This window comes from Pogoniulus pusillus, chromosome 1, assembly GCF_015220805.1.
Source record: "Pogoniulus pusillus isolate bPogPus1 chromosome 1, bPogPus1.pri, whole genome shotgun sequence".
Classification (NCBI taxonomy): Eukaryota; Metazoa; Chordata; class Aves; order Piciformes; family Lybiidae; genus Pogoniulus; species Pogoniulus pusillus.
In genome coordinates, this window is record NC_087264.1 from 24,329,447 (window position 1) to 24,356,101 (window position 26,655).

The window sequence follows — 26,655 nt, forward strand, 5'->3', positions numbered from 1 at the left end:
CAGGTGAAGGCAGTGCTGAGCTCTGAAGTGATGCACAGTGCTGCATGGCATTGCATCCACACACCCCTTTGGTTTCCAGCTCTTTCTGTACTGCTGTTTGCAAATGGAGGAGAGAAGAGAGAACCAATTGTGGGACACAGAGAGAAAAAAAAGAAGAAAAGGAAATGTTTTGACAAGATACTCACTGAAAGGGTTAAGGCCTTGTCTTTTTCCACTGGGGAAACCGCTCAGGCTACCTGTAAAAGCCAAGCACCACGTTAAAGGTAAAAGGTGCCACAGCCTCTCCACTCTCTGCTGCTGAAGGGCAGACTCAGAGCAGCTCCTCTAAGCCTGCACACAGTAAGCTTTATAATAGAATCATAGAATCAAGCAGGTTGGAAGAGACCTTCAAGCTCACTCAGCCCAACCTAGCACCCAGCCCTGGCCAATCACCCAGACCATGGCACTAAGTGCCCCAGCCAGGCTTGGCTTCAAAACCTCCAGGCACAGCAACTCCACCACCTCCCTGGGCAGCCCATTCCAATGCCAATCACTCTCTCTGACAACAACTTCCTCCTAACATCCAGCCTAGACCTCCCCTGCCACAACTTGAGACTCTGTCCCCTTGCTCTGTTGCTGGGTGCCTGGCAGAAGAGCCCAACCCCACCTGGCTACAGCCTCCCTTCAGGGAGTTGCAGACAGCAATGAGCTCTGCCCTGAGCCTCCTCTTCTGCAGGCTGCACACCCCCAGCTCCCTCAGCCTCTCCTCACAGGGCTCTGCTCCAGGCCCCTCACCAGCTTTGGCGCCCTCCTGTGGACACCTTCCAGCACCTCAGCATCTCTCTTGAACTGAGTAGCCCAGAATTGGACACAGCACTCAAGGGGTGGCCTGAGCAGTGCTGAGTACAGGGGCAGAAGAACCTCCCTTGTCCTACTTTGCCAGCACTCCTTAAGATTCACATCCAAGAACCAGACCAATGTGCCTGAGGTGAGAGCTGCTAACAACCTGGTGGTGTAGTAGGTGAGTGGCATGAAACCCAGAGATCTGCTGTGGGCAAGAAGCAACAATCACAAGGTTAAACTAAACTGTAGAAAGAAGAAGAAAGGACAGAAGCGAGCAGTGCCATAAAGTTTCCCGAGCCAGCTCTTGCTAACAGCAAGCAAAACAATGCCATGTAGAAAGGGGACAGCCAGGAGACTGTGAAGGTGTGGGTAATGCAGACAGCCTGAGCTTATTAAACCTTTAGCTTAGCCTAAACGATCAAAGACCTGAACTCTCGCCTGGCAGAAAGGCAGGGACAGACCACAGACATGAGATACAGACAGACACCCTTCACTAGATGGAGCCCGTGGCAAGGGCTCACACTTCAGCAGCAAGCCTGCTCCTGCCGTGCACTGGGTACAGACAGGAGGTCTCAAAAGCATCTCCTGCTAGCTACTTGGTCTGATTTCAGATGGTGAGGGACTGTCTGGAAACGGGGACTCCTGCCCCCAGCCACAAGCAGTAAGTCTGTGGCCGCCTCCCAGCCCAGCCTAAGGCTTCTCTTTGATTTGTTCACACATCTGACCCGATGCACGGCTTGCTTTGCACATGAAGCACTTCGCAACCCTCGGCTCTACAGAAGCTTGCAGAGCAGGGCTGAGCCTGGAGAAGCCCTGGGGGTGGGAGGTTGGGCTGCGAGACAGGAACCAAAGCACTGGGAAGGAAAAGAGAGGGGGAAATAAAGGTGGTGGTGGCTGAGTTTGAACTGGCTAGCAAGGCAGGGCTGGTTGGCTTCAGGCTGAGATGGGTACTAAGAGAAGCTGCACAAAGAGAAAGCTTTTTCAGTGCCAGGTGCCAGCTGAGAGCAGAGGAACCACTGCTCACTGTGCTCTGCACCCCTGCATAAGAAGCAGAACACGGTTGCCAAGAGGCAGGCTTCTCCAGAGCTAACTGGGACTATTCTAGGAGCTGGCAATGAAACCCCAGGGCCTTTACAAACCGCGGTGGCCAGGCTGCTCTTCTGCCTGGGGCCCTGGAGGGCACGGCTAGTGGCTGACTGCCCAGGTAAGCCAGCACCCTAAGCATGCAGGGCACTGCTGTGAATGGGCAGGCTCTTGAGTAAGCCAAAAGGCATGCCAGAGAAGCTGCTTTTGCACCCAGTGCAGCTAAACCTGCAGGGCATTGCTGTGAATGCATGCCAGAGAAGCTGCTTTTGCACCCAGTGCAGCTGAGCCTGCAGTGCACTGCTGTGAATGGGACCTGGCTGTGTCTGGAAAGAGCTGGGAAGCTGCAGATAAGTTGACTGAAAAGGCAGTGTCCCTGAAATGGCAAGGCATCTCCAGGCTGGGCAGGACACAGCTTTTCAGCACCCCAGAATAGGTCTGTGCTTTCCCCACGCTGGGAAGCTACCCTGAAGCCCAGAGGCAGAGAGCATTGCCTTCAGCCAACTGCCTTCAACAGCAGCACAGCTCACCCACCTGTACCTACAGAAGATGAGACTTTGCCAAAAACAACACTGCCCTGAGCATAAAATTGACATGAGTGAGGGAAAAATCTGGCAGAGGGTGAAAGCAGGTTATTGAGATATACTTGGGGAGCTTCTGAGTGTCCTAAGGTAGCTCTCCACCATTCAGTAAGCTTCATAATGCTCACATGTGCTCAGCCTTGCAAGTGCACTGTGTTTTGGGTACCAGTTTTAGCCACACTTGAAGAGGTGTCCTTCAAAAGGCAGGGCCCCATGGAAAGCCTGGTGGCTTTTCTTGAGCAGAAACAATTCCTCAAGGCTTTCCAAGCAAAGCTCTCACCCTTCCTGAAGGGAGCAACAGGCCACCAGAAAGCCTTGGCTTGTGTTCTCAGCACGATCCTGATGCCCTGATTGAGGCTAACCATGGGGAACTTTCCCAAGCACCAAACCATGTCTATTCCAATCTAATGATAACTAGATGTGCTCTGAATTTCCTTGTCATTCACACAGCCACTACCTGCTGACAGATTCTCTCTCAGACTGTTACCAGCTTTCTATCACTGTCACTCCAGAGCTCTTTCCCAGGTAAATGCTCCTTGCTACCTGCTCCCACACAGCTGCTTGCACAGCAGTGATACAGAATGATTCAGACTGGAAGGGACCTTTAAAGGTCATCTGGTCCAATGCCCTTGTGTTGAGCAGGGACATACATAGAGCACCCTGGCTTCTAGAAGCCACACAAGCACACAGAGAATCAGTTCCTTGTGCAGATACCCAAAAGAAGGGCCCAAATGCTACTGAAATAGAAGTCAGATTGTCCACTATTTGCTCAGCTCCAGTACAAAGAGCCATGCTGATTAATGACACCCTCAGGCTTCTTAATGAAGACATTTTGGTGTTGACTGGCCAGTGCTCTGGGTAGCTGGCTGTTGGCAGGGACAAGGGCTGGGTTCCACCCCAGAAGTCCTCCTGGGCTGTGAAGCAGGCCCAACACCTACCATCTGACAAGCTCTTGGATGGCAAAGCCATCACGGGATCTGACCTGGCAGAAGGAAACTCCCTGTCAGCTGGCAGAGGGACATTTCTTCACTGCTTAATCCCTTAGCTCCCCTTTGGGCACACACAAAATGCTGACTTTGTCTTCTGAACCTGGTAGAATATAGAAGTAATGTTCAGCTCCAGCATTTTACAGCCAGCATTAGTGCAAGCCTACAGTCCTCCTGGCTGAGATCACCCAAACTCCAATTCATCTTGAGCCCAGCAATTTCCAGCAAAGCTCTAAAGGGCACCTCCATCTTCTCTCAAGAGCCCTGCCTTCTGACTAACTCAGGGACTTACATTTGCTCTCTGATCACGGATGGTTCTCCCCTTAACCCAGGCTGTGCAGCCTGCGCTGATGAATGCTAACAGTGAACAGGCAGTAAAGCAGTTTGTTTTCCTTCCACGATTCCTCAAAGGAACAACCCGAGATCAAATGGTGGCAAAGGCTCCTTCTGGCACATTTCTGAGCCCCAAGCCCTCCCGTGCCTCTCCTGCCCCAATTTAAGATAGCATTTGCAGGCTTCTGCAAGTCCTCAAAGACTGCCTCGATGTGGCTACTCCATTCTGAGGTTGAGGAATGGCATTTTTCCATCCAGGCTGCCCCTGACAGAAACACATCTGGTGTAAGCAGTGGGGCAAGAGCTGGGTAAGTGGTCACCAGACCTAGCAGATTTACTAGGAACTTTATAGGTCATTGTGCTGGTTTTGGCTGGGATAGAGTCACTTTTCCTCACAGTAGCTAGTATGAGGCTGTGCTTTGGATCTGTGATGAAAACAGGGTGGATAACTCTGGGATGTTCGTTACTGCTGAGCAATGCACAGACACAATCAGGGCCTTTTCTGCCTCTCTCATCACACCACCAATGAGTAGGCTGTGGGTGCACAAGAGGTTGTGAAGGTGTCAGGTGTCCCAGCTAAACAAACAGATATTGCATATGATATGATGTCATGCCTAACATATAAAGCTGGGGGAAGAAGAAGAAAGGAGGGGCTGACACTTGGAATGATGATGTTTGTCTTCCCAAGTCACCACTGCATGCTTCTTGTAAGTCATTTGGGTGATTCCTGCCATAGTCATTCCCATAATTCCCAGGTCTCTGCTGCAGCAGGTCCAGCCCTGAGAAGAACGTGGCTCACAGATAAGGCTCCACTGCAGCAGGTCCAGCCCTAAGGGATGGCAGTCTGTGGGTAAGTCCAAGCTGGAGCAGGAACAAAGGCAGGAATTCACTGCAGTTTTAAACCAAATGGTCTAGTGAAAAGGGGCCAGGGGTGGAGACTGTCATGGAAAGACCTTTAAATTGCTGCAATTTGGGCCTCAAGTTGCATATTATGGGAATTACTATGGCAGGAATCACCCAAATGAATTACAAGAAGCCAGTGTAAGTGCTGACCTGAACTGCTTTTGGTGCCCACTGACTTCATGCACATCAACTATCATAGAATCATAGAATCAAGCAGGTTGGAAGAGACCTCCAAGCTCATCCAGTCCAACCTAGCCCTGTCCAATCAACTAGGCCATGGCACTACTTCACCTGTCCTGAGTGACCAGCACAGCAGATGGAGCCCAAGGTCATGGACTAAACAGGCCTCTTCTATGCACATTTGACTTAGAGTAAGGACATGATACCTGTGTATTATATCAGCGGGTGGGACACAGGGTGGTGCTTAATGAGGTTGCATTGCATGGTGTGACACCTGAGCATGGTGCAAATGGAATGAAATGAGGGGTAGAAAGTGTACTGGTTTGGGCTGGGACAGAGCTGCTTTCTTCACAGTAGCTAGTATGGGGCTCAGCCTTGGGTTTGTGCTGCAAGAAGGCTGCTAATACAGAGCAGCCTTCTGCTACTGCTGAGCCCTGCGTAGACACCGTCAAGTGCCAATCTACCTATGCCCTCTGCTGCCTTCAAGCAACACTTCCTACATTTGGATGGAACTGGCCATAGGATAAAAAAAAAGAAAAGGCAAAACAGTGGCCAAAAATGTAGAAGCTTTCCCAGAGAGAGTGATTGGCATCGGAATGGGCTGCCCAGGGAGGTGGTGCAGTCGCCGTGCCTGGAGGTGTTGAAGAAGAAAGAGCCTGGCTGGGGCACTTAGTGCCATGGTCTGGTTGACTGGCTAGGGCTGGGTGCTAGGTTGGGTTGGCTGAGCTTGGAGGCCTCTTCCACCCTGGCTGATTCCATGGTTCTGTGTGTTTTCCTCAGCATCTCAAACACTACAAGATTAGTATGGTTTTACTTTCCAAATCATGGCAAGTGCCCAGCTTGCCTAGGAGGAGGCACACTCACCTGGAGTGATGACCCAGGTCACCTTAGTTCTTATGCTGCTGGATATTCAAGTAGGATTTGGAACATCTGAGGCAAGTTTAGCTCCCCTCAGTCTTCCTGCCACACAACACACCCGTTAAGCTCTGATCAAGGCCTCTCAAGCCTTTGGTAGTTATGTGGAGCTGTATGATGAAATGAGGTCAGAGCCTCTCCTTTGCACACACCTTGTCCTCATACAATGGAAGAAGCCATTGAAGGTCAAGGCTGTGTTCTCAGCAAATAGTTGGGCAAGCAGGCACTCACAGCAACATCTCACTGCTTCCCTTCCCCTCCACATGGGCTCCAACAGTCACGTTTTATTCCTCCTCCCCTTTTTTTTTCCCAATCCCTTTCCATAAACTAAATTTTGAACAGTCTGTTGGCCAAGGCAGCAGATTCCAGAGAGTTTGATTCAAGGCCAAATAGCAATAAAACTCATTTGGCAGATTTCTCTTAGAGGGAAAGTAATAAAATTAAGGAATAAGGTTGCTATTCTGGTACGTCATTCTCAGCAAGGTGCTGATGACTAAGAAAAAACCTCCCCTGTGCTCGGGCAGCTGCTCACAGCTGACATGCCCTGCAATATGCTAACTATGGCAACAAAAGTACAGAATCACAGAACCAGTCAGGCTTGGAAGGGACCACAAGGAGCAGCCAGTTCCAACGCCCCTGCCATGCCCAGGGACACTCTACCCTAGAGCAGGCTGTCCACAGCCTCAGCCAGCCTGCCCTTAAACACTTCCAGCCATGGGGCCTCAACCACCTCCCTGGGCAACCCAGTCCAGCCTCTCACCACTCTCATGCTCAACAACTTCCTCCTCACCCCAGGCTGCATCTCCCCACCTCCAGCTTTGCTCCATTCCCCCCAGTCCTCTCACATCCTGACAGCCTAAGAAGTCCCTCCCCAGCTTTTTGGGAGGCTCCTTCAGATGCTGGAAGGCCACAAGAAGGTCCCCTGGGAGCCTCCTCTTCTGCAGCCTGCATAGCCCCAACTCTATGATTCTACTACTCACAACAGACCTGCTCTGAACTACAGTTTCAAAGGACTTCTACAGCACAAGCAGGGTTCTGGGCAAAGCTCATCTTTTTGCCTTATTTCTGTATAGGACTTAGCTGAATGGTCCATGGTAAGGGATACAGGACAGAGCCATAACACAAATAATGAACCCCATTTGCATGGCAGGGTATTAATTGTGCTCATTCTCAAACAAACTGTGGCAATTTTGAGTCATGTGGGATAAAACAGGTTCCTGAGTTTGCTGTAACTCTGTGCCAGCCTTCTATTGTTCAGCCTGGAGAAGAAAAGGCTTTCAGGAGACGTTGGAGTGGCCTTCCAGTATCTGAAGAGGGCTACAGGAGGGCTGGGGAGGGACTACTGAGAAAGTGCTGTAATGACAGGACAAGGAGGAATGGGTTTGAAGTGGCAGAGGGGAGATTGAAAGTGGATGTTAGGAAAGGGTTCTTTGCAGTGAGGGTGGTGAGACACTGGCACAGGTTGCCCAGGAAGGTTGTGTGTGATCATTCTGTGCTTCTGTGCTCCACAGCCTCCCTGGAGGTCCTCAAGGCCAGGTTGGATGTGGCCTTGAGTGACCTGTTCTAGGGTAGGTGTCCCTGCTTATTGCATGGGGTTGCAACTGGCTGAGCTTTGAGGACCCTTCCAACCTAAACCATTCTGTGATTCTATGTGCATGCATCCGGGAAGGAAAGGCACTCACCTCCTTCCTTGCTGACCCCCAAGCACCCCTTCAGCTCCTGAAGGGAAATGGACTTGTCTTTGTTGAGGTCACAGTAGTCAGTGAAGCGTCGGGCACACTTCTTGGGCTTGGCTTTCTTCTTGACGTAACGCTTGAAGGGCTTCAGCTCCCGCTTGTTGATGTCGCTGCTGCTGTTGTTGTCCAGCTGGCTGAAGTACCAGTGCACCACCCGCTCCTCCAGCGTGTGGCTGGGGTCTGGCTCAGAGAACCTGCAAGAGAGGAAGCAGAGGCTCTTGCGAGTGGCTGCTCTCACCACTGCCGCCAAGCAGAGGCCGAGGAAGCAGAGCTGCTCACCCTGCCGGACACGCACTGGGCCATGCTTGAGCCAGGCAGGATGGGCAGGTCTCACACCTCCTCCTCCCAGCTGGGCTCTCTGGAGAGAGGTGAGCTTTTTCTTTAAATGTCTTTTAGCATTAACAAGTGGCGCCAAAAGACTCTTGGAGACTGATACCCTCGGTAGGTCCCCACACCAGTCGCTACGACTGCCTAATCCTAGAAGTATCACACTTGGCGAGAGGCCATCTCCATGGTCCTTTAGACCCTTGGACTCCCATTCAAGCCATCAGCAGGACAACCACTTAGCTGTCAGGGTAGTTTGCAACAGCAACATCTACACTTCAGAGAGGGAACAAATTCATTTAATGCAAGGCAGAGCCAATGGCATCCTGGGCTGGCTCAGGAGCAGTGTGGGCAGCAGGACAAGGGAGGTTCTTCTGCCCCTGTGCTCGGCACTGCTCAGGCCACCCCTTGAGTGCTGTGTCCAGGTCTGGGCTCCTCAACTCAAGAGAGATGTTGAGGTGCTGGAAGGTGTCCAGAGAAGGGCAACAAGACTGGGGAGGGGCCTGGAGCACAGCCCTGTGAGGAGAGGCTGAAGGAGATGGAGGTGTGCAGCCTGCAGAAGAGGAGGCTCAGGGCAGAACTTGTTGCTGTCTGCAGCTACCTGAAGGGAGGCTGTAGCCAAGTCAGGTTGGGCACTTCTGCCCAGCAAGCAACAACAGAACAAGGGGACAGAGTCTCAAACTGTGCCAGGGGAGGTCTAGGCTGGATGTTAGTAGGAAGGTGTTGTCAGAGAGAGTGATTGGCATTGGAATGGGCTGCCCAGGAAGGTGGTGGAGTCGCCATGCCTAGAGGTGTTGAAGCCAAGGCTGGCTGGGGCACTTAGTGCCATGGTCTGGTTGATTGGCTAGGGCTGGGTGCTAGGTTGGACGTGGGGGATGTGGAGATGCTGGAGTGTGTCCAGAGCAGGGCCAGGAGGATGCTCAGAGGGCTGCAGCAGCTCTGATGTGAGGATAGATTGAAAGAGTTGGGGCTGTGCAGGCTGCAGAAGAGGAGGCTCCCAGGGGACCTTCTTGTGGCCTTCCAGCATCTGAAGGGGCCTCCCAAAAAGCTAGGGAGGGACTTCTTAGGCTGTCAGGACGTGAGAGGACTGGGGGGAATGGAGCAAAGCTGGAGGTGGGGAGATGCAGCCTGGGGTGAGGAGGAAGTTGTTGAGCATGAGAGTGGTGAGAGGCTGGAATGGGTTGCCCAGGGAGGTGGTTGAGGCCCCATGGCTGGAGGTGTTTAAGGGCAGGCTGGCTGAGGCTGTGGACAGCCTGCTCTAGGGTAGGGTGTCCCTGGGCATGGCAGGGGGGTTGGAACTGGCTGCTCCTTGTGGTGCCTTCCAAGCCTGACTGATTCTGTGATTCTAGCTGAATATCCTCATTAGCTTTCTCTGATAGCTTTTAACTAATGAGAGCACACTTTAGAAAGGTAGCTCCTAAGCAGAGACATCTGGATCCTTAAAATAAGCAAGCACACAGAGTAGGGAGAGGCAAATAAACTCTACAGTATTTCCCCCCATGTTTTATTTGAAACTAGCTCCTCCAGCATTTAATTCTCATCTGAGAAAGTGCCTGGTATTTAGGCAGCAGCTGGGCAATGTACAGTCTGGTCCCAGAGAAATGCTGTGAGGAAGGAAGAAGAGGATGGGAGTGTGTTTGGCTTAGTTCTGGCAGCCAAAACACAAGGCAAGGCCCTGGAGCCACCTGTGGACAAGCAGAAAGTGAAAAATCTTCCCAGGAAGCTAAGAGAGTGCCCAGATTTTTCAGAGCATTGAAGCTGAATGTGAGGAGCAGGAGGGAATAACAAACACATCCTGGGGCTTGTTTGTGTGACATTTCTCAGCACGGCCACTGGCCTCTGCCTGGTGGAAATGAGCTGGCTGTCACTTGAAGACCAGCATGCTTCCAGCAGCCACAGGCAAGTGCTGCACTGTCAGGGAAATTGTTCTGCTTTTGCTGAGAGAGAAGAACCTTTTGCATGTGAAACTCCCCTTGTCTACACCTTGGCCAGCCTCTAGTTTCCTGAAGGCCCACAACTGGAGAGGCAGAACAGGAGGAAAACAGCAGAGCATCTCAGAATGAACCGCAGGAAGACAGCCTGGGACACAAACTTCTCTCTGCCTGCTGAAGTGACACTTAGGAGGACCTAAAAGTGCTACTTTTTACAGATGCACACAGAGAAGAAGCTCTTGAGAGTTACCAAGGGAGACAACATAGTTTTGTTCAGCACTTCCATGAAGAAAACCAGAGGAATCCACTGGCCAACACAAACACATTGACTCACGAGGTGACAATACATCAACTTTTGCCATTACAAACACGTGCAGAGCCCATGCTGGAAACTGCAGCATGCTAATGAAGCTGAAGGGAGCTTCTTTAAACTCTTGCAGCAGGAAGACATTGCCACTGCAGAATTTTTGTCACCTCCTGTTGGCTGGCTTAGTGGCACTGCAGTTCCTGAGTTGCGGTGATCATCCATCCAGAATCACAGGCTCACAGGATGTTAGGGGTTGGAAGGGACCCAAGGAGATCATCCAGTCCAACCCCCTGCCAGAGCAGAACAATGCTATCTCACACAGAGCACAAAGGAGCACATCCAGATAGGCCTTGAAAGGCTCCAGAGAAGGAGACTCCACAACCTCTCCGGGCAGCCTGTGCCAGTGCTCTGGGACCCTTCCAGGAAAGAAGTTCAATCAAATCGCCTCTAAGTCTTCTCTTCTCCAGACGAAAAAGTTCCAAGTCTTTCAGCCTCTCCTCATCAGCCATGCCCTCCAGCCCCCTCATCGTCCTCCTAGCCCTCAGTATTCAAGATGAGGTCTCAGCAAGGCAGAGTAGAGGGGCAGGAGAACCTCCCCTGATCTGCTGGACACACTCTTCCTAATACACCCCAAGATCCCATTGGCCTCCTTGGCCACAAGGGCACATTGTTGTGCCATGGGTAACTTGTTAGCCACCAGCACCCCCAGGTCCCTCTCCACAGGGCTGCTCTCCAGCAGTCACCTCCCAGCCTGTACTGGTGCAGTTTATTACTCCTCCCCAGATGCAGGACTCTGCACTTGTCCTTGCTGAACCTCATCTGCTTCCTCTGTGTCCAGCTCTCAGTCTATGCAGGTCTCTCTGGATGGCAGCACAGCCTGCAGCTGTCTCAGCCAGGCCTCCCAGCTTGGTGTCATCAGCAAACCTGCTGAGCAGACACTCTGTGCCCTCCCGGAACAGGAAGGTTTCACATCATCTCAGCACAGCCACAGCTCCCTGGCTGCTGAAATTACATGATACACTAAAGAAGGCTGAGGTTACAGCAGTGCATCTAGCTATCCTGTCCGACAGCTGCCCCTGCAACACATCAGCACCATCCACAAAAGGTGGACTGATGCAATTGCACAGCGCTGCTAAGCCACCTAGCTTTGGTGATGTGCCATGGCAGCAACCATACCCGCTGGGTCAGCTGAAATCAATCTGGATGCACTACTTGTGCTGCAAGCACAGACTTTGGAGTATTCCAGATGAATTTCCCTTTATTACCTCTCCATTGCTGTTGCAACAGAAATAAATCAGCCTTCAGCTGATTTATCCACAGCAGTGTGAGTGCAGCCCAGACAGCAACCCTGTGCTGGGCTGCAGCAAGAGCAGTGTGGGCAGCAGGGCAAGGGAGGGGATTCTGCCCCTTGGCTCTGCTCTCCTCACACCCCACTTGCAGTCCTGTGTGCAGTTCTGGAGCCCCCAGCACAAGAAGGACATGGAAGTGTTGGAGCCAGTGCAGAGGAGGTCACCAGGATGCTGAGAGGGCTGCAGCAGCTCTGCTCTGAGGACAGACTGAGAGAGTTGGGGCTCTGCAGCCTGCAGAAGAGAAGGCTTCCAGGAGACCTTGGAGTGACCTTCCAGTATCTGAAGGGGGCCTACAGGAGGGCTGTGGAGGGACTGTTGACAAGGTCTGGTGATGACAGAAAGAGGAGGAATGGGTTTGAAGTGGCAGAGGGGAGATTGAAACTGGATGTTAGGAAGAAGTTGATTGCAGTGAGGGTGGTGAGACACTGGAAGAGATCTTTGATCACATTCTGTGCTTCTGTGCTCCACAACCTCCCTGGAGGTGTTCAAGTCCAGGTTGGATGAGGCCTTGAGCAACCTGCTCTCTCTCACATAGGAGGTGTCCCTGTCTATGGAACTGGCTGAACTTTGAGGTCACTTCCATTCTATGATTCAGATGCAACTTTCATTTCTTGAGCTGCCACCTCTCTACTCATTTGGGCCCTAAAGGAACCAGAAAGATCAAGAGAGAACAAAGCTGCTTTGCAGACTCTCAACTGCCAGCAGAGACAAAGAACCTACGTAGTCACATCAAATCCCACTGAATTCCAGTCTCTCACTGTGATGCTGTTGCAGTTTTGCACGCCGTAGTAAGGACAGCCTGCACATGGTGAGTGTGTTAAGAGCTGCACTTGCTTTTCCTCCAAGTGGCTCCTCTTTGGCAAAACAACCAGTCCTAAAAGAATGAGTGTTGGGCAAGCAAAGAGCTTTGTGCAAGTGGATTTTCCACGTGTGACCTGCTGTTGCTAGGACTGCTGCCAGATAGAAGCCAGCAAGTTTGGCTCCTCCATGCAGCAGAAGCCCACCCACAGCCTAACGATGAAGAGAAGCATGGTCTGTCATTAACAGCCCACCACAGGGAGCTGCCCTTAGGTATTTGTTGCTGCTGTGGTGGTAAGCTCGATGGGGCAAACGTGGGCTTACACATGCCCAGACACGTTCCCCTACCCCCTCTCTCCTGCTGTGTTGTGGAGGCAACTGTGGGAGGGGAGGGCGCAAGCCCTGGTTTTGCCTAATGCAGAGAGGCCCAGCAAAATGCCACTCCGATTGGCTAACCCATGCCCAATGCCCCACTAGTCTCAGGCTGGGTGTTGGTAACAGGGATGCGCAGGTAGCGCAGGGCTGCTGCCGCCTCATATTGCATCCCGAATTTGCCAGGAGAGCTGAGCGGGAACAGGCTCCAAACGCCTGCAGGCAGTCGGCTCGCAGAGCCCCCAGCGTGACACTGCTGAGACCGCACACACCATGCTGCATCCTGCGTGACACTGTGCTGAGACCGCACACACCGCTCTGCATCCTGCGTGACACTGCTGAGACCGCACACACCGCTCTGCATCCTGCGTGACACTGCTGAGACCGCACACACGGCACTGCATCCTGCGTGACACTGCTGAGACCGCACACACCGCTCTGCATCCTGCGTGACACTGCTGAGACCGCACACACCGCACTGCATCCTGCGTGACACTGCTGAGACCGCACACACCACTCTGCATCCTGCGTGACACTGCTGAGACCGCACACACCGCTCTGCATCCTGCGTGACACTGCTGAGACCGCACACACCGCTCTGCATCCTGCGTGACACTGTGCTGAGACCGCACACACCGCTCTGCATCCTGCGTGACACTGCTGAGACCGCACACACCGCACTGCATCCTGCGTGACACTGTGCTGAGACCGCACACACCGCACTGCATCCTGCGTGACACTGCTGAGACCGCACACACCGCTCTGCATCCTGCGTGACACTGCTGAGACCGCACACACCGCTCTGCATCCTGCGTGACACTGTGCTGAGACCGCACACACCGCTCTGCATCCTGCGTGACACTGTGCTGAGACCGCACACACCGCTCTGCATCCAGCGTGACACTGCTGAGACCGCACACACCGCTCTGCATCCTGCGTGACACTGCTGAGACCGCACACACCGCTCTGCATCCTGCGTGACACTGTGCTGAGACCGCACACACCGCTCTGCATCCTGCGTGACACTGCTGAGACCGCACACACCGCTCTGCATCCTGCGTGACACTGCTGAGACCGCACACACCGCTCTGCATCCTGCGTGACACTGTGCTGAGACCGCACACACCGCTCTGCATCCTGCGTGACACTGCTGAGACCGCACACACCGCTCTGCATCCTGCGTGACACTGTGCTGAGACCGCACACACCGCTCTGCATCCTGCGTGACACTGTGCTGAGACCGCACACACCGCTCTGCATCCTGCGTGACACTGTGCTGAGACCGCACACACCGCTCTGCATCCTGCGTGACACTGCTGAGACCGCACACACCGCACTGCATCCTGCGTGACACTGTGCTGAGACCGCACACACCGCTCTGCATCCTGCGTGACACTGCTGAGACCGCACACACCGCTCTGCATCCTGCGTGACACTGTGCTGAGACCGCACACACCGCTCTGCATCCTGCGTGACACTGCTGAGACCGCACACACCGCTCTGCATCCTGCGTGACACTGTGCTGAGACCGCACACACCGCTTTGCATCCTGCGTGACACTGTGCTGAGACCGCACACACCGCTCTGCATCCTGCGTGACACTGCTGAGACCGCACACACCGCTCTGCATCCTGCGTGACACTGTGCTGAGACCGCACACACCGCTCTGCATCCTGCGTGACACTGTGCTCAGACCGCACACACCGCACTGCATCCTGCGTGACACTGCTGAGACCGCACACACCGCTCTGCATCCTGCGTGACACTGCTGAGACCGCACACACCGCACTGCATCCTGCGTGACACTGTGCTGAGACCGCACACACCGCTCTGCATCCTGCGTGACACTGCTGAGACCGCACACACCGCTCTGCATCCTGCGTGACACTGTGCTGAGACCGCACACACCGCTCTGCATCCTGCGTGACACTGTGCTGAGACCGCACACACCGCTCTGCATCCTGCGTGACACTGTGCTGAGACCGCACACACCGCTCTGCATCCTGCGTGACACTGTGCTGAGACCGCACACACCGCTCTGCATCCTGCGTGACACTGTGCTGAGACCGCACACACCGCTCTGCATCCTGCGTGACACTGTGCTGAGACCGCACACACCGCTCTGCATCCTGCGTGACACTGCTGAGACCGCACACACCGCACTGCATCCTGCGTGACACTGTGCTGAGACCGCACACACCGCTCTGCATCCTGCGTGACACTGCTGAGACCGCACACACCGCTCTGCATCCTGCGTGACACTGTGCTGAGACCGCACACACCGCTCTGCATCCTGCGTGACACTGCTGAGACCGCACACACCGCTCTGCATCCTGCGTGACACTGTGCTGAGACCGCACACACCGCTTTGCATCCTGCGTGACACTGTGCTGAGACCGCACACACCGCTCTGCATCCTGCGTGACACTGCTGAGACCGCACACACCGCTCTGCATCCTGCGTGACACTGTGCTGAGACCGCACACACCGCTCTGCATCCTGCGTGACACTGTGCTCAGACCGCACACACCGCACTGCATCTGCGTGACACTGCTGAGACCGCACACACCGCACTGCATCCTGCGTGACACTGCTGAGACCGCACACACCGCACTGCATCCTGCGTGACACTGTGCTGAGACCGCACACACGGCACTGCATCCTGCGTGACACTGCTGAGACCGCACACACCGCTCTGCATCCTGCGTGACACTGCTGAGACCGCACACACCGCTCTGCATCCTGCGTGACACTGTGCTGAGACCGCACACACCGCTCTGCATCCTGCGTGACACTGCTGAGACCGCACACACCGCTCTGCATCCTGCGTGACACTGCTGAGACGGCACACACCGCACTGCATCCTGCGTGACACTGTGCCGAGACCGCACACACCGCACTGCATCCTGCGTGACACTGTGCTGAGACCGCACACACCGCTCTGCATCCTGCGTGACACTGCTGAGACCGCACACACCGCTCTGCATCCTGCGTGACACTGCTGAGACCGCACACACCGCTCTGCATCCTGCGTGACACTGTGCTCAGACCGCACACACCGCTCTGCATCCTGCGTGACACTGTGCTGAGACCGCACACACCGCTCTGCATCCTGCGTGACACTGCTGAGACCGCACACACCGCTCTGCATCCTGCGTGACACTGCTGAGACCGCACACACCGCTCTGCATCCTGCGTGACAATGTGCTGAGACCGCACACACCGCTCTGCATCCTGCGTGACACTGTGCTGAGACCGCACACACCGCTCTGCATCCTGCGTGACACTGCTGAGACCGCACACACCGCTCTGCATCCTGCGTGACACTGTGCTGAGACCGCACACACCGCTCTGCATCCTGCGTGACACTGCTGAGACCGCACACACCGCTCTGCATCCTGCGTGACACTGTGCTGAGACCGCACACACCGCTCTGCATCCTGCGTGACACTGTGCCGAGACCGCACACACCGCTCTGCATCCTGCGTGACACTGTGCCGAGACCGCACACACCGCTCTGCATCCTGCGTGACACTGTGCCGAGACCGCACACACCGCTCTGCATCCTGCGTGACACTGCTGAGACCGCACACACCGCTCTGCATCCTGCGTGACACTGCTGAGACCGCACACACCGCTCTGCATCCTGCGTGACACAGAGCCGAGACCGCACACACCGCACTGCATCCAGCGTGACACTGTGCTGAGACCGCACACACCGCTCTGCATCCTGCGTGACACTGCTGAGACCGCACACACCGCTCTGCATCCTGCGTGACACTGCTGAGACCGCACACACCGCTCTGCATCCTGCGTGACACTGTGCTGAGACCGCACACACCGCTCTGCATCCTGCGTGACACTGTGCTGAGACCGCACACACCGCTCTGCATCCTGCGTGACACTGCTGAGACCGCACACACCGCTCTGCATCCTGCGTGACACTGCTGAGACCGCACACACCGCTCTGCATCCTGCGTGACACTGCTGAGACCGCACACACCGCTCTGCATCCTGCGTGACACTGTGCTGAGACCGCACACACCGCTCTGCATCCTGCGTGACACTGCTGAGACCGCACACACCGCTCTGCATCCTGCGTGACACTGTGCTGAGACCGCACACACCGCTCTGCATCCTGCGTGACACTGTGCTGAGACCGCACACACCGCTCTGCATCCTGCGTGACACTGTGCTGAGACCGCACACACCGCTCTGCATCCTGCGTGACACTGTGCTCAGACCGCACACACCGCACTGCATCCTGCGTGACACTGCTGAGACCGCACACACCGCTCTGCATCCTGCGTGACACTGCTGAGACCGCACACACCGCTCTGCATCCTGCGTGACACTGTGCTGAGACCGCACACACCGCTCTGCATCCTGCGTGACACTGTGCTGAGACCGCACACACCGCTCTGCATCCTGCGTGACACTGTGCTGAGACCGCACACACCGCTCTGCATCCTGCGTGACACTGTGCTGAGACCGCACACACCGCTCTGCATCCTGCGTGACACTGTGCTGAGACCGCACACACCGCTCTGCATCCTGCGTGACACTGTGCTGAGACCGCACACACCGCTCTGCATCCTGCGTGACACTGTGCTCAGACCGCACACACCGCACTGCATCCTGCGTGACACTGCTGAGACCGCACACACCGCTCTGCATCCTGCGTGACACTGCTGAGACCGCACACACCGCTCTGCATCCTGCGTGACACTGTGCTGAGACCGCACACACCGCTCTGCATCCTGCGTGACACTGTGCTGAGACCGCACACACCGCTCTGCATCCTGCGTGACACTGTGCTGAGACCGCACACACCGCTCTGCATCCTGCGTGACACTGTGCTGAGACCGCACACACCGCTCTGCATCCTGCGTGACACTGTGCTGAGACCGCACACACCGCTCTGCATCCTGCGTGACACTGTGCTCAGACCGCACACACCGCTCTGCATCCTGCGTGACACTGTGCTGAGACCGCACACACCGCTCTGCATCCTGCGTGACACTGTGCTGAGACAGCACACACTGCTCTGCATCCTGCGTGACACTGTGCTGAGACAGCACACACCGCTCTTCATTCTGTGTGACACTGTGCTGAGACCGCACACACCGCTCTGCATCCTGCGTGACACTGTGCTGAGACAGCACACACTGCTCTGCATCCTCACAGGGCTGTGCTCCAGGCCCCTCCCCAGCCTTGCTGCCCTTCTCTGGACACCTTCCAGCACCTCAACATCTCTTTTGGATTGAGGAGCCCAGAACTGGATACAGCACTCCAGGGGTGGCCTGAGCAGTGATGAGCACAGGGGCAGAAGAACCTCTCTTGTCCTGCTGCCCACACTGCTCCTGAGCCAGCCCAGGATGCCATTGGCTCTGCTGCCCACCTGCCCACATTGCTGGCTCATCTTCAGCTCCTCTCTTCCAGCACCCCCAGGTCCCTCTCTGCCTGGCTGCTCTCAGCCACTCTGGCCCCAGCCTGTAGTGCTGCTTGGGGTTGTTGTGGCCAAAGTGCAGAACCCTGCACTTGGCCTTGTTCAATCTCATCCCATTGGCCTCTGCCCACCCATCCAGCCTGGCAAGGTCCTTCTGCAGGGCTCTCCTACTCTCCAACAGCTCCACAGCTGCTCCTAGCTTGGTGTCATCTGCAAACTTACTGATGCTGGACTCAATCCCCTGCTCCATATCATCAAGAAAGATATTGAACAGGACCTCAGAGCTCATCCAGTTCCAGCCCCCTGCCATAGGCAGAGACACCTCCCACTAGAACAGGTCACTCAAGGCTTCATCCAGCCTGGCCTTGAACACCTTTGCTAAGAGTATGTTCAGAATCTTCCTCAGACCATTGGATTCATTTGCTCAAACTTCAAAGGAGGCCCACAAAGATGAGATGCTGAACATTTAAGTGTTTAAGAGGGACAGGGATCTTCTGGAGAGGGTCCAGCAGAGGGCTACAGGGATGATGACTGGATCACTGCCTGATGAGGATAAGTTGAGGGACCTGGGGCTGTTTAGTGTGGAGAAGAGAAGACTGAGAGGAGATTTAATCAATGTCTATAACTATCTGAGTGCTGGGGGCCAGGAGCGGGGGGACAGGCTCTGCTCACTGCTCCCTGGGATAGGACAAGGAGCAATGGATGGAAGCTGCAGCACAGGAGGTTCCAGCTCAACACAAGGGGGAACTTCTTTCCTGGAAGGGTCCCAGAGCACTGGCACAGGCTGCCCAGAGAGGTTGTGGAGTCTCCTTCTCTGGAGCCTTTCAAGGCCTGTCTGGATGTGTTCCTCTGTGATCTGTGTGAGATTGTGTGGTGCTGCTCTGGCAGGGGGGTTGGACTTGATCTCTTTGGGTCCCTTCCAACCCCTGACATGCTGTGAGCCTGCAAGCACTGTAAAGTAAGAGAAAGAGGCAGGCTAGAGAGGGAAGCAGTGTTTTAAATACACAATCTGTTCTGCTATCTTTATGGGCCAAATGAAGAAGTCTGTAACAAGTGAGCCTTGCCTCAGCTCACAAAGCTGACACTGAGATGGTGAAACTGACATCAAGAAAAGTCAGCCAGACAGATCCCTAGGCTGTTCCTCTCAACATGACCTTCTCAGGAAAGCTGAGCTGAGGAAATACAAATTCAGTATTTTGTTAGTTGTTAAGGTTGGAAATTATTTAGACCTGTAATTAACCCTGTGGGTAAATACCCCTTCATCCTGGAAAGCAGCTTTCCTTTCTAGTGCCAAAGTCAAGTGAGGTCACCCAAACAATGGGGAGATATTAATGAGGGAAGGACTCAGGACATGCCTTCCCTTGGGAAATCTGGAAGTCAGGACTCATTGCACAGAGACAGCTTCCCATCTCTGCAGCCATGTGAAATGAAAGCTGCACTGCTTTTCTTTAACAAATGGTCCCATCATGGCGTGGTGGAGTGGAAAAGCTCCAGGCATGTTCTGTGGGATTTGTGCTTAACCTTTCTGAGGTGCATGGAAGGTTATGCCAGAGCACTTTCCTGAACTGAGTGCTGGCTGTGGGCAGGCAGATCATTTGGATGGCAGAAGCCTGCTGCCTTACAAAGGACAGCCTGCTAAAAGGCTTCTTGCTTTTTTCCCCCTGTGACAGTAGCTTCCAACACTGGAGCTGAACATAAATCAGATGGATGGCTGTGCAAAGAGCTGGGCAGTGAACAATTCCAGCAGAAAGGCTTCTGTGGAAAGCTGAGGAGCACACCAAGCTTGGAGAGCATTCAGAAGCAAGCCTGCTGGTTTATAGAAGTGCAGTGGGGGCACACAGCCCTGGTCTCTACAAAACTGATTTACACTAAGCTTTATTTTAAGAGTGATGATTACCCAGTGCCAAAGATGCCAAATAAATACCAAATTCTCTCTAGGGCTTCTCACTGTCCCTGCCTGCTGCATTTGAACCATGCAAACTACAGAGAATTGACACGGGAATGGTCATGGCTGGGAGAGAACAATGCATTTCCCATCCTTAAGGCATTTTCCTTCCTGTTTACATGAGCACAGCCATGCTGGGCCTACACCACCAACTGAAAGGATAACAGAATCTTCAGTGTGCTCAGCCATTGGCCTGCTAAATCAAGGAGCACAGAGGTGCCACCCAGCAAGTCTCTTTGTCCTGGAATTAGAGAATGCTTTGGGTTAGAAGTGACCTTTAAAGGTCACCTAGTGCAACTCCTCTGCAGGGACATCTTGAACTCAATCAGGTTGATCAGAGCCCAGAGTCCAATCTGATCTTCAACGTTTCCAGGAATGGGGCATCCACCACCTTCCTGGGCAACCTGGACCAGCATTTCACCACCCTCACTGTAAACCACATCTAGTCTAAACCTACTTTCCTTTAAAGCCATCACCCCTTGTCCTGTTGCAGCAGGACCTGCTAAAAAGACCATCCCCATCTTTCTTACCCGCCCCCCCACCTTCATCTTGAGTAGTTAAAGATGACATTGCTTCATTCTGCATTTTGATAAACAATAGTAGGGCTTCAACTTTACTCTCAAGAAGGAAGAGGAATACCCACAGATGTACAACACCCACACAGGCAACTCCATCTCTACACTCCTGTGAAGGAGAGCAGATCAGTTGTTGTGGGGTCCCTGTGTGCTAGGCTAGCATTGACTCCTTGTGCAAGAGAGGACCCAAAAGCAGAGTGGCTTTGCATGGCTGAGACAAGGCAGCACTTTCTCCACCCATTGTAGCCTGCCCTGCCACAGCACTGTGGCAGCTGTGCTAAGGGGCTCTGCTGTCACCAAGCAGAAGGGGGAGACAAGCCCTCAGCCTTTCTCTGGTTGCCCAGAAAGGCAAACTTCTGCCCACCTCTTGCAACATGCCTGCCCTGCTGCTGGTCGGAGAAGAGGGCCATGAAAAACAGCTCCTCTCTCCTAATCGGCTGGCTCCAGCCTCACAGCAAAACCACAGCGCTGGTGCTGCCAAGAAGTTGGTTCGCATTCTTCACTCCCTGTGGTAGCCACCAGGCCACACGGTCTCCTTCCATCCATTTGCATTTTATTAGGTCTTTTCATGCACCAAGGGACAAAAGAACAAGCCACTTCCTCCCACTGAGCAGTCATTTCACACTTCAAATGGGCTATACTAACCTTTATTGCAGAGCAGCTGCCAGGAGGAGGGGCAGGGAAGGCAGAGAGGCCAACAGGACAGAGCAGCTTCTGAAGATGCAGCCTCTGCTCCTTACCCAGCAAGCAAACCCAGAGGAGCCCAAATCTGCACGGAGCAACACCCTTCCCTCCCATCCCCACCTCAGGGGCACCCAGGGCTCTGTAGCTACCTTGGTGGCATTCAGCTCAAGTGCTTTCTCGACTCACCTCCCACCCCCAGTAGGTGCTGCTGAGTTTATAGCCTGTACCATGTCTGTAGTCAGAGCATCAAGTAAGCTGGTAATAAATTCAATTTTCTTCCCTTCTGGACAGCCTGTAGAAAGAAAAGAGGAGGTTTAATGCAAGAACACACAGGATCAGCCTCCTACCCCAGTTCAGCATGGGTCAGCCAGGACCTCTTTTGTTTGTAACGTGGTGGCCATAACCACAGTTCCTAAGGAAAGGCAGAAGAATCCCTCAGTGGGTTTCTTTGAGCAGCAATTGGTCCTGCTGCTTTTGTACAGGCACACACAGGCTCACCAACAATATCTGGCAGGAAGACCATGTGGTTAGCTTTATAGCCTCTCCCACTTCTCTACCAGCATAACCACAGGGATGTGCTGGAAGCGCCTGGCAGACAGCAGTTCCCATGGTGACACTTAGAGAAGAGTTCACAAAACAATTCACTACCTCCTGGGTCATCTTCCTCTGCAAACATGACTGTTCTGAGGTCAGAACTGACAACTTAAAGCTTCCCAAAGCAGGAGCCAAAGCAAGGACTGCTGCTTGCACTCTCCTCTTCAGTCACAGAGACTGTAACTGAATTTCTGTGCCAGCAGCTGCCACAGTAATTGAGCTCTTTGCATGACCGCACTGCATGGGAGACAGGTCAGGCTAAGTGGTGACCACCCCTGGTCACTGCTGACTTCAGCAGCACACAGCAGGCTGAAGATGAGCTTGGTAACCTTTTCCATTACTCAGTACCGAGGCCATCTAGTTTCCCCCCATCATAACCACAGACTGACAGTCTCCTGCCCTTAACAGTGCCAGCCGTAAGGAAACTCTCCACCTCCTCACCTTTGAAGCAACCTCTGCTGTCCCCTTGCTTCCTAAAGCAGCAAAAGCATGCTTCAGTTAGTACCATGTTAACGCTCTGACAACTGCTCTAGCCTGCCAGGGAAAGGGCACACTGCATTTCAACCCACCACCTCCAACCCCATTGTCTTCTGATGTGACAGAGGAGCCATCACCACCTTCCTCACCTTTTCTCTTTCCCAAACCACCTTGCACTGAGGAAGTAGTCACTCGACTCAGGCAGCAGACATCAGAAAAACGCCTCCCCAGCAACACACAGCAGTGTCAACTCTCTCTGCTTTTCTCAGACGTGCACCCAAACAGAGCACCTACAAATTAATGTCATCCCCGGACAGCTGAAAGCAGCTTGCAGATCGACCTGGCAAAAGTCCCTCCCCTTTCCAGCTTCACAGGCTCCATTGCCTGCAATAGTTAACCAACAGTCCATACTATGTGCACTACACACACGCCACCACCACCCCCAGCACTCCTTTGGCACAGGGTCCAGAAAATGTCAGCATTGTAATGGGTAAGCTGCTATGGCAGCCAGAGTAGACCACTCACTTAAAGGAGCTTTTTGTTACGGTAATGAGAAGGTTGAGAAACCATTCGGTACAAGTCAGCTCCCTGGGGCCTCAGCATCGCAGCCTCTGCAGGAATTAGCAGCCTGCCATTTGCTGTGTGCAGGCAACACTTCCCTCCTCCTCTCTTTGTTTTGGCCACAGCTGTGACACGGTTTGTGAGGAGCCTAGGCGTAGGTGTGCAAGCAGCTGAACTTGTGTCTCCGCCACCTTGGCCTTTGCAGAGGAGCTGCACACAGCCCCGAGAGGCAGAACCTGCTAGTTTGAAGCTAGCTAGAAGGCTTGGGTGAGAAGAACTAGATTACAGGCTGTGAAAGGGAAACTTCACTCACAGGCTTTCTGAGATGGATAAGAATGTAAATACAGATACGACAGTTGCTCTCTGCCTGGGCTCTGGGCTGCATCTCTCTCTCACGTAACCTGTCGTCTTTGTGACTAATCCACCTGCTTCCTAACCCCTCCCCAGACGACCTCCATACCTTAAACATAAGGCAAGATCTTGGGTAAGGTAGAGGGGTGGGGAGAAGGTGGAAGGGTGGTCAGGAGCCCCTGCTGGGGACTGTGGTTTCTGGGTGGGCTGCTGTGTTTCTGTGTTACCTTTTAACTTGTCTGCTTCTGTATCTATTGTAAACACCTGCTTGTCTGTTGTGCTAAGCTGTAAAGATAAAGCTTCGTTCAATTTCCAGAGCCACTGAGTCTAGTCTGGGTGCTTTTCCAAGCGTGGAGGGGCAGGTAATACCCAAACCATCACACTGAAGAAAGGGCAAACTTCTAGAAGAAGAATTAGGCATGGGGGTCTCCCTTCCAGCACCGAGTGCAAATGGAATGATCAGTCTCAAGTGGAACTAGAGGTTTTTCTTGAAATTAATTTCTGCTAAGAAAGAAGAGTGGGAAAAAAGTGAAAAGAAACATCCCTCCTCACTCTGCAGCTCTGGCTCACCTGTGAGGTTTTGCATACGGTGGGCAGCTAATGAAACAATCCTCAAGTCTGCATCAAAGATCATACAGCACAGCACCTCTGAGGCAGACAAACCAGGATCAAGCTCTCCATCTCCTAGTCTCTCCAGAGATAAGGGTATTTTCACTGGCAAGAACCATCATGCCAGCCAATGCAGCTAAGCACAGAGCTGAAAGTTCATTCAGGCACAGGAAAGTGGCTTGAGCTAAAAGAGGAATCTGATGCTGGGATCAGACCACTAAGCTACTGAGCATCATGTGTCCTCTTCTGCATAGAGCACTTCCTGTCCTCTTGTCCAGTTGTGGTGTAGAAGAGGGAGAAGAGAGACAAAACCATCCTGTCTTCCTGAGGGATCAGAAAGAGAGTTGCCTAGCTTCTAATTTAGATTTCCCAGAGACTCAAGTACAGTTGATAGAACCAATAACAATGTATAGGATGCCCTTCCCTCTTCCCCCTTCTTTCCCAAAAGAAAAGGAACTGTATGGAGAGAGAGGAAAGGTAAGCAGAGCCTAATAGATGACCTCACTGCAATTTGGAACTTCAAAGAAGAAAAGCTTAACAATCAATAAAAGGCATAGGAGGCAGGGAAGTCACAAAGGCACAGGGAAGGGAAAACAAGGTACAAGCCATGGAAATACACAGGCAGATTGGATGGCAGTGGGTTTCATCTGCCTCGAGGGTGATGGCCACGCAGTGAAACACAGAGTTGGTGGTTGCTGGTGAGCAGGAAGGCAGGGGAGAGAGAGCGGATCAGGAAGTCCTCCTGCTTCTATGGATCTTAGACAGGAACGGGGCTAACCACCATCACCTGCTAGTGTTCAGACCCACCCCCGGGAGGGGTCAAGACCACCTGGGGTCAGGTTCAAGATCAGTCTCCCAGAAGGGTTAATCCTGTACAAGCGTCTCAAAGGAAAAGCCTAAAAGCAAAAGGGGTTTTAGAGAGGAGTTCTGGAAAGGCAGAAGGAGAGTGCAGGGAGAGGCAGTAAAGCAAGGAGAGAAGAGGATGGAGCAAAAAAAGAGGTAAGGTCAGTCTATTTTAGCATGACTTCCTAAGGAAATGAGACTTAATGCAGTCATTTAGCTAGTTTCCCTCCCTCTACCCCCGAAGTAACACTTGAACCAATTGGCCAATTTCATTTGAATGTGAGAGTGAGGCAGACAGAAAATTTCTACCTGACTTGTGAAAATCAGGAGCTGCACAGAAGACAGCCCTGATGAGAGCAGGGTTGCTAAGCAGAAAGCTGTGGTGCCCAAGGTCAGGAACTAGCAGAAGAATTAGGAGACACAGAAGGCAAATCTCAAACAAATCTGATTTTCTGCTCAGGGAAAAACTCCCTTTATGCCAGCCCTAGAAAGGGCCAGGAGAGGAAGAAGTAGACATAGAGCTATCAGCTCTTGTTGCAGAGTTCTTGGTCTTTACCACTCCCTCGTGGTGGGGAGGGACCCATTGTAGACTGTCCACCTCGAAGAGCAACGTCTGACCTGTCAGTGAGGGCCCCTCACTCTACGGCTTGGAAAGGCAGTGAGAAGGAAGAACCAGAGCACCCTTTCAAGAGCTGCAGGGACAGCTGTGCCCGGCACATCTTCCTCACAGAAGGCAGGCAGCAGACAGGAAATTATGGACTGCCACTTGTTACTGCTAAGAAGGAAAATGAGACTATCAAACAGGCAGTATGAAGTGGGTCCCAGGTAGAAAAAGAAGGATACCTTAGTGTGCCATGCACTCTGCCCTGCCTGGTCCTTGCAGTGTCAGGGAGCCACCTGGTCCAGGGACAAGTGACAGCTATGTCCTCTTTCATTGCTCAGGGAGCAGCAAGCCCTGTTAAATGGACAAGGCCCTGTCCTGGCCAGGCTTTGAAGAAGAGCTTGCTTCCCCCAGGGCACTTCCAGGCACCCATGTTTCTTTGTTGAAAATTCTCATCCCAAACACGGTTTCAAAGGGCAGACAGGCTGGGAACTGGACCCAGGCTACACCCAGCCTTTCCCAGTGACTGCTGAAACTGGAGGTGATCCAAAATGATAGAGAATCAAAGCTACAGCAAAGCATGCACAAAAAGGGAAGTCCCCCATCTCTTCAGCAATATTCTTGGCCTCTTAAGAGTCCCAAGGTGAGACAAGGGAAGAAGGCAGAGACAGGATCTTGTTCCTCTCTGACCTGGAAGCTCTCTGTCCTTGAATGGATCATCAATCTCTGTGCTCTTCGATCTGGCATCGCTTTCACACACTGGGGTCTCATAGCTGAAAAAGGAGAATAGCAGATGCTAAACTATGTGATATACCTTTAGTGTCATCAGATGGTTGCTAAGGGATTGTGTCTTATCTGCTTACTGCAGGGGAAACCAATAAACCTGTAGGAGAAATATTACTCTGAAGCATCTGTCTGCTTATGGACAGTCAACAACAGCAGCAGAAGTAGAGAGAGAGCTGACAGGAGGCTCTGGAGTCCTGTACCAGCTACCAATCCAAACCCACAAAGAGTACAAGGCCCTCTGCCAGTTCCAGAGGGCACAGGCTGAGCTTATTCTCAAACCTGTCCATGCTCTGCAGAATCACTGTCCGGCAGAGCTGAGGCTCCAGCTCCTCCTGGCCTGTTTTTATAACATGCCAGCCCCACAATTTGTTTTCAAACCCAAAGGCAGAAAAGATTTCCCAAGACAGTTTTAAGAAGGAGACTAACTTAAAGCAAGATCTATCACTGGCATATAAACCTATCAGCACACAACCAGGCAGCCTTCTAAATCTGCACTGGTCAAGGTCCATGTGGCCAAGGCATGGAAATACAAAGCAGAAGATAACACAGCAAAGCCACTT

At 53.2% G+C, this 26,655-nt stretch overlaps 1 protein-coding gene across 4 annotated transcripts in view; it reads right to left on the bottom strand.

Moving 5' to 3' along the window:
* SMOC1 (SPARC related modular calcium binding 1) overlaps positions 1 to 26,655 on the bottom strand; it is a 167,395-nt gene that overhangs the window by 6,797 nt on the left and 133,943 nt on the right. For 3 of the 4 annotated variants that reach the window (XM_064144178.1, XM_064144170.1, XM_064144162.1), the window contains exons 9-12: positions 26,000 to 26,082; positions 21,460 to 21,565; positions 7,486 to 7,733; positions 186 to 236 (exon numbers count right to left, since the gene is read on the bottom strand). In XM_064144178.1, the coding sequence (XP_064000248.1) occupies positions 186 to 236; positions 7,486 to 7,733; positions 21,460 to 21,565; positions 26,000 to 26,082 (488 nt within the window). The remainder of the gene's footprint in view (positions 1 to 185; positions 237 to 7,485; positions 7,734 to 21,459; positions 21,566 to 25,999; positions 26,083 to 26,655) is intronic. The other variant, XM_064144187.1, reaches the window with a different exon arrangement.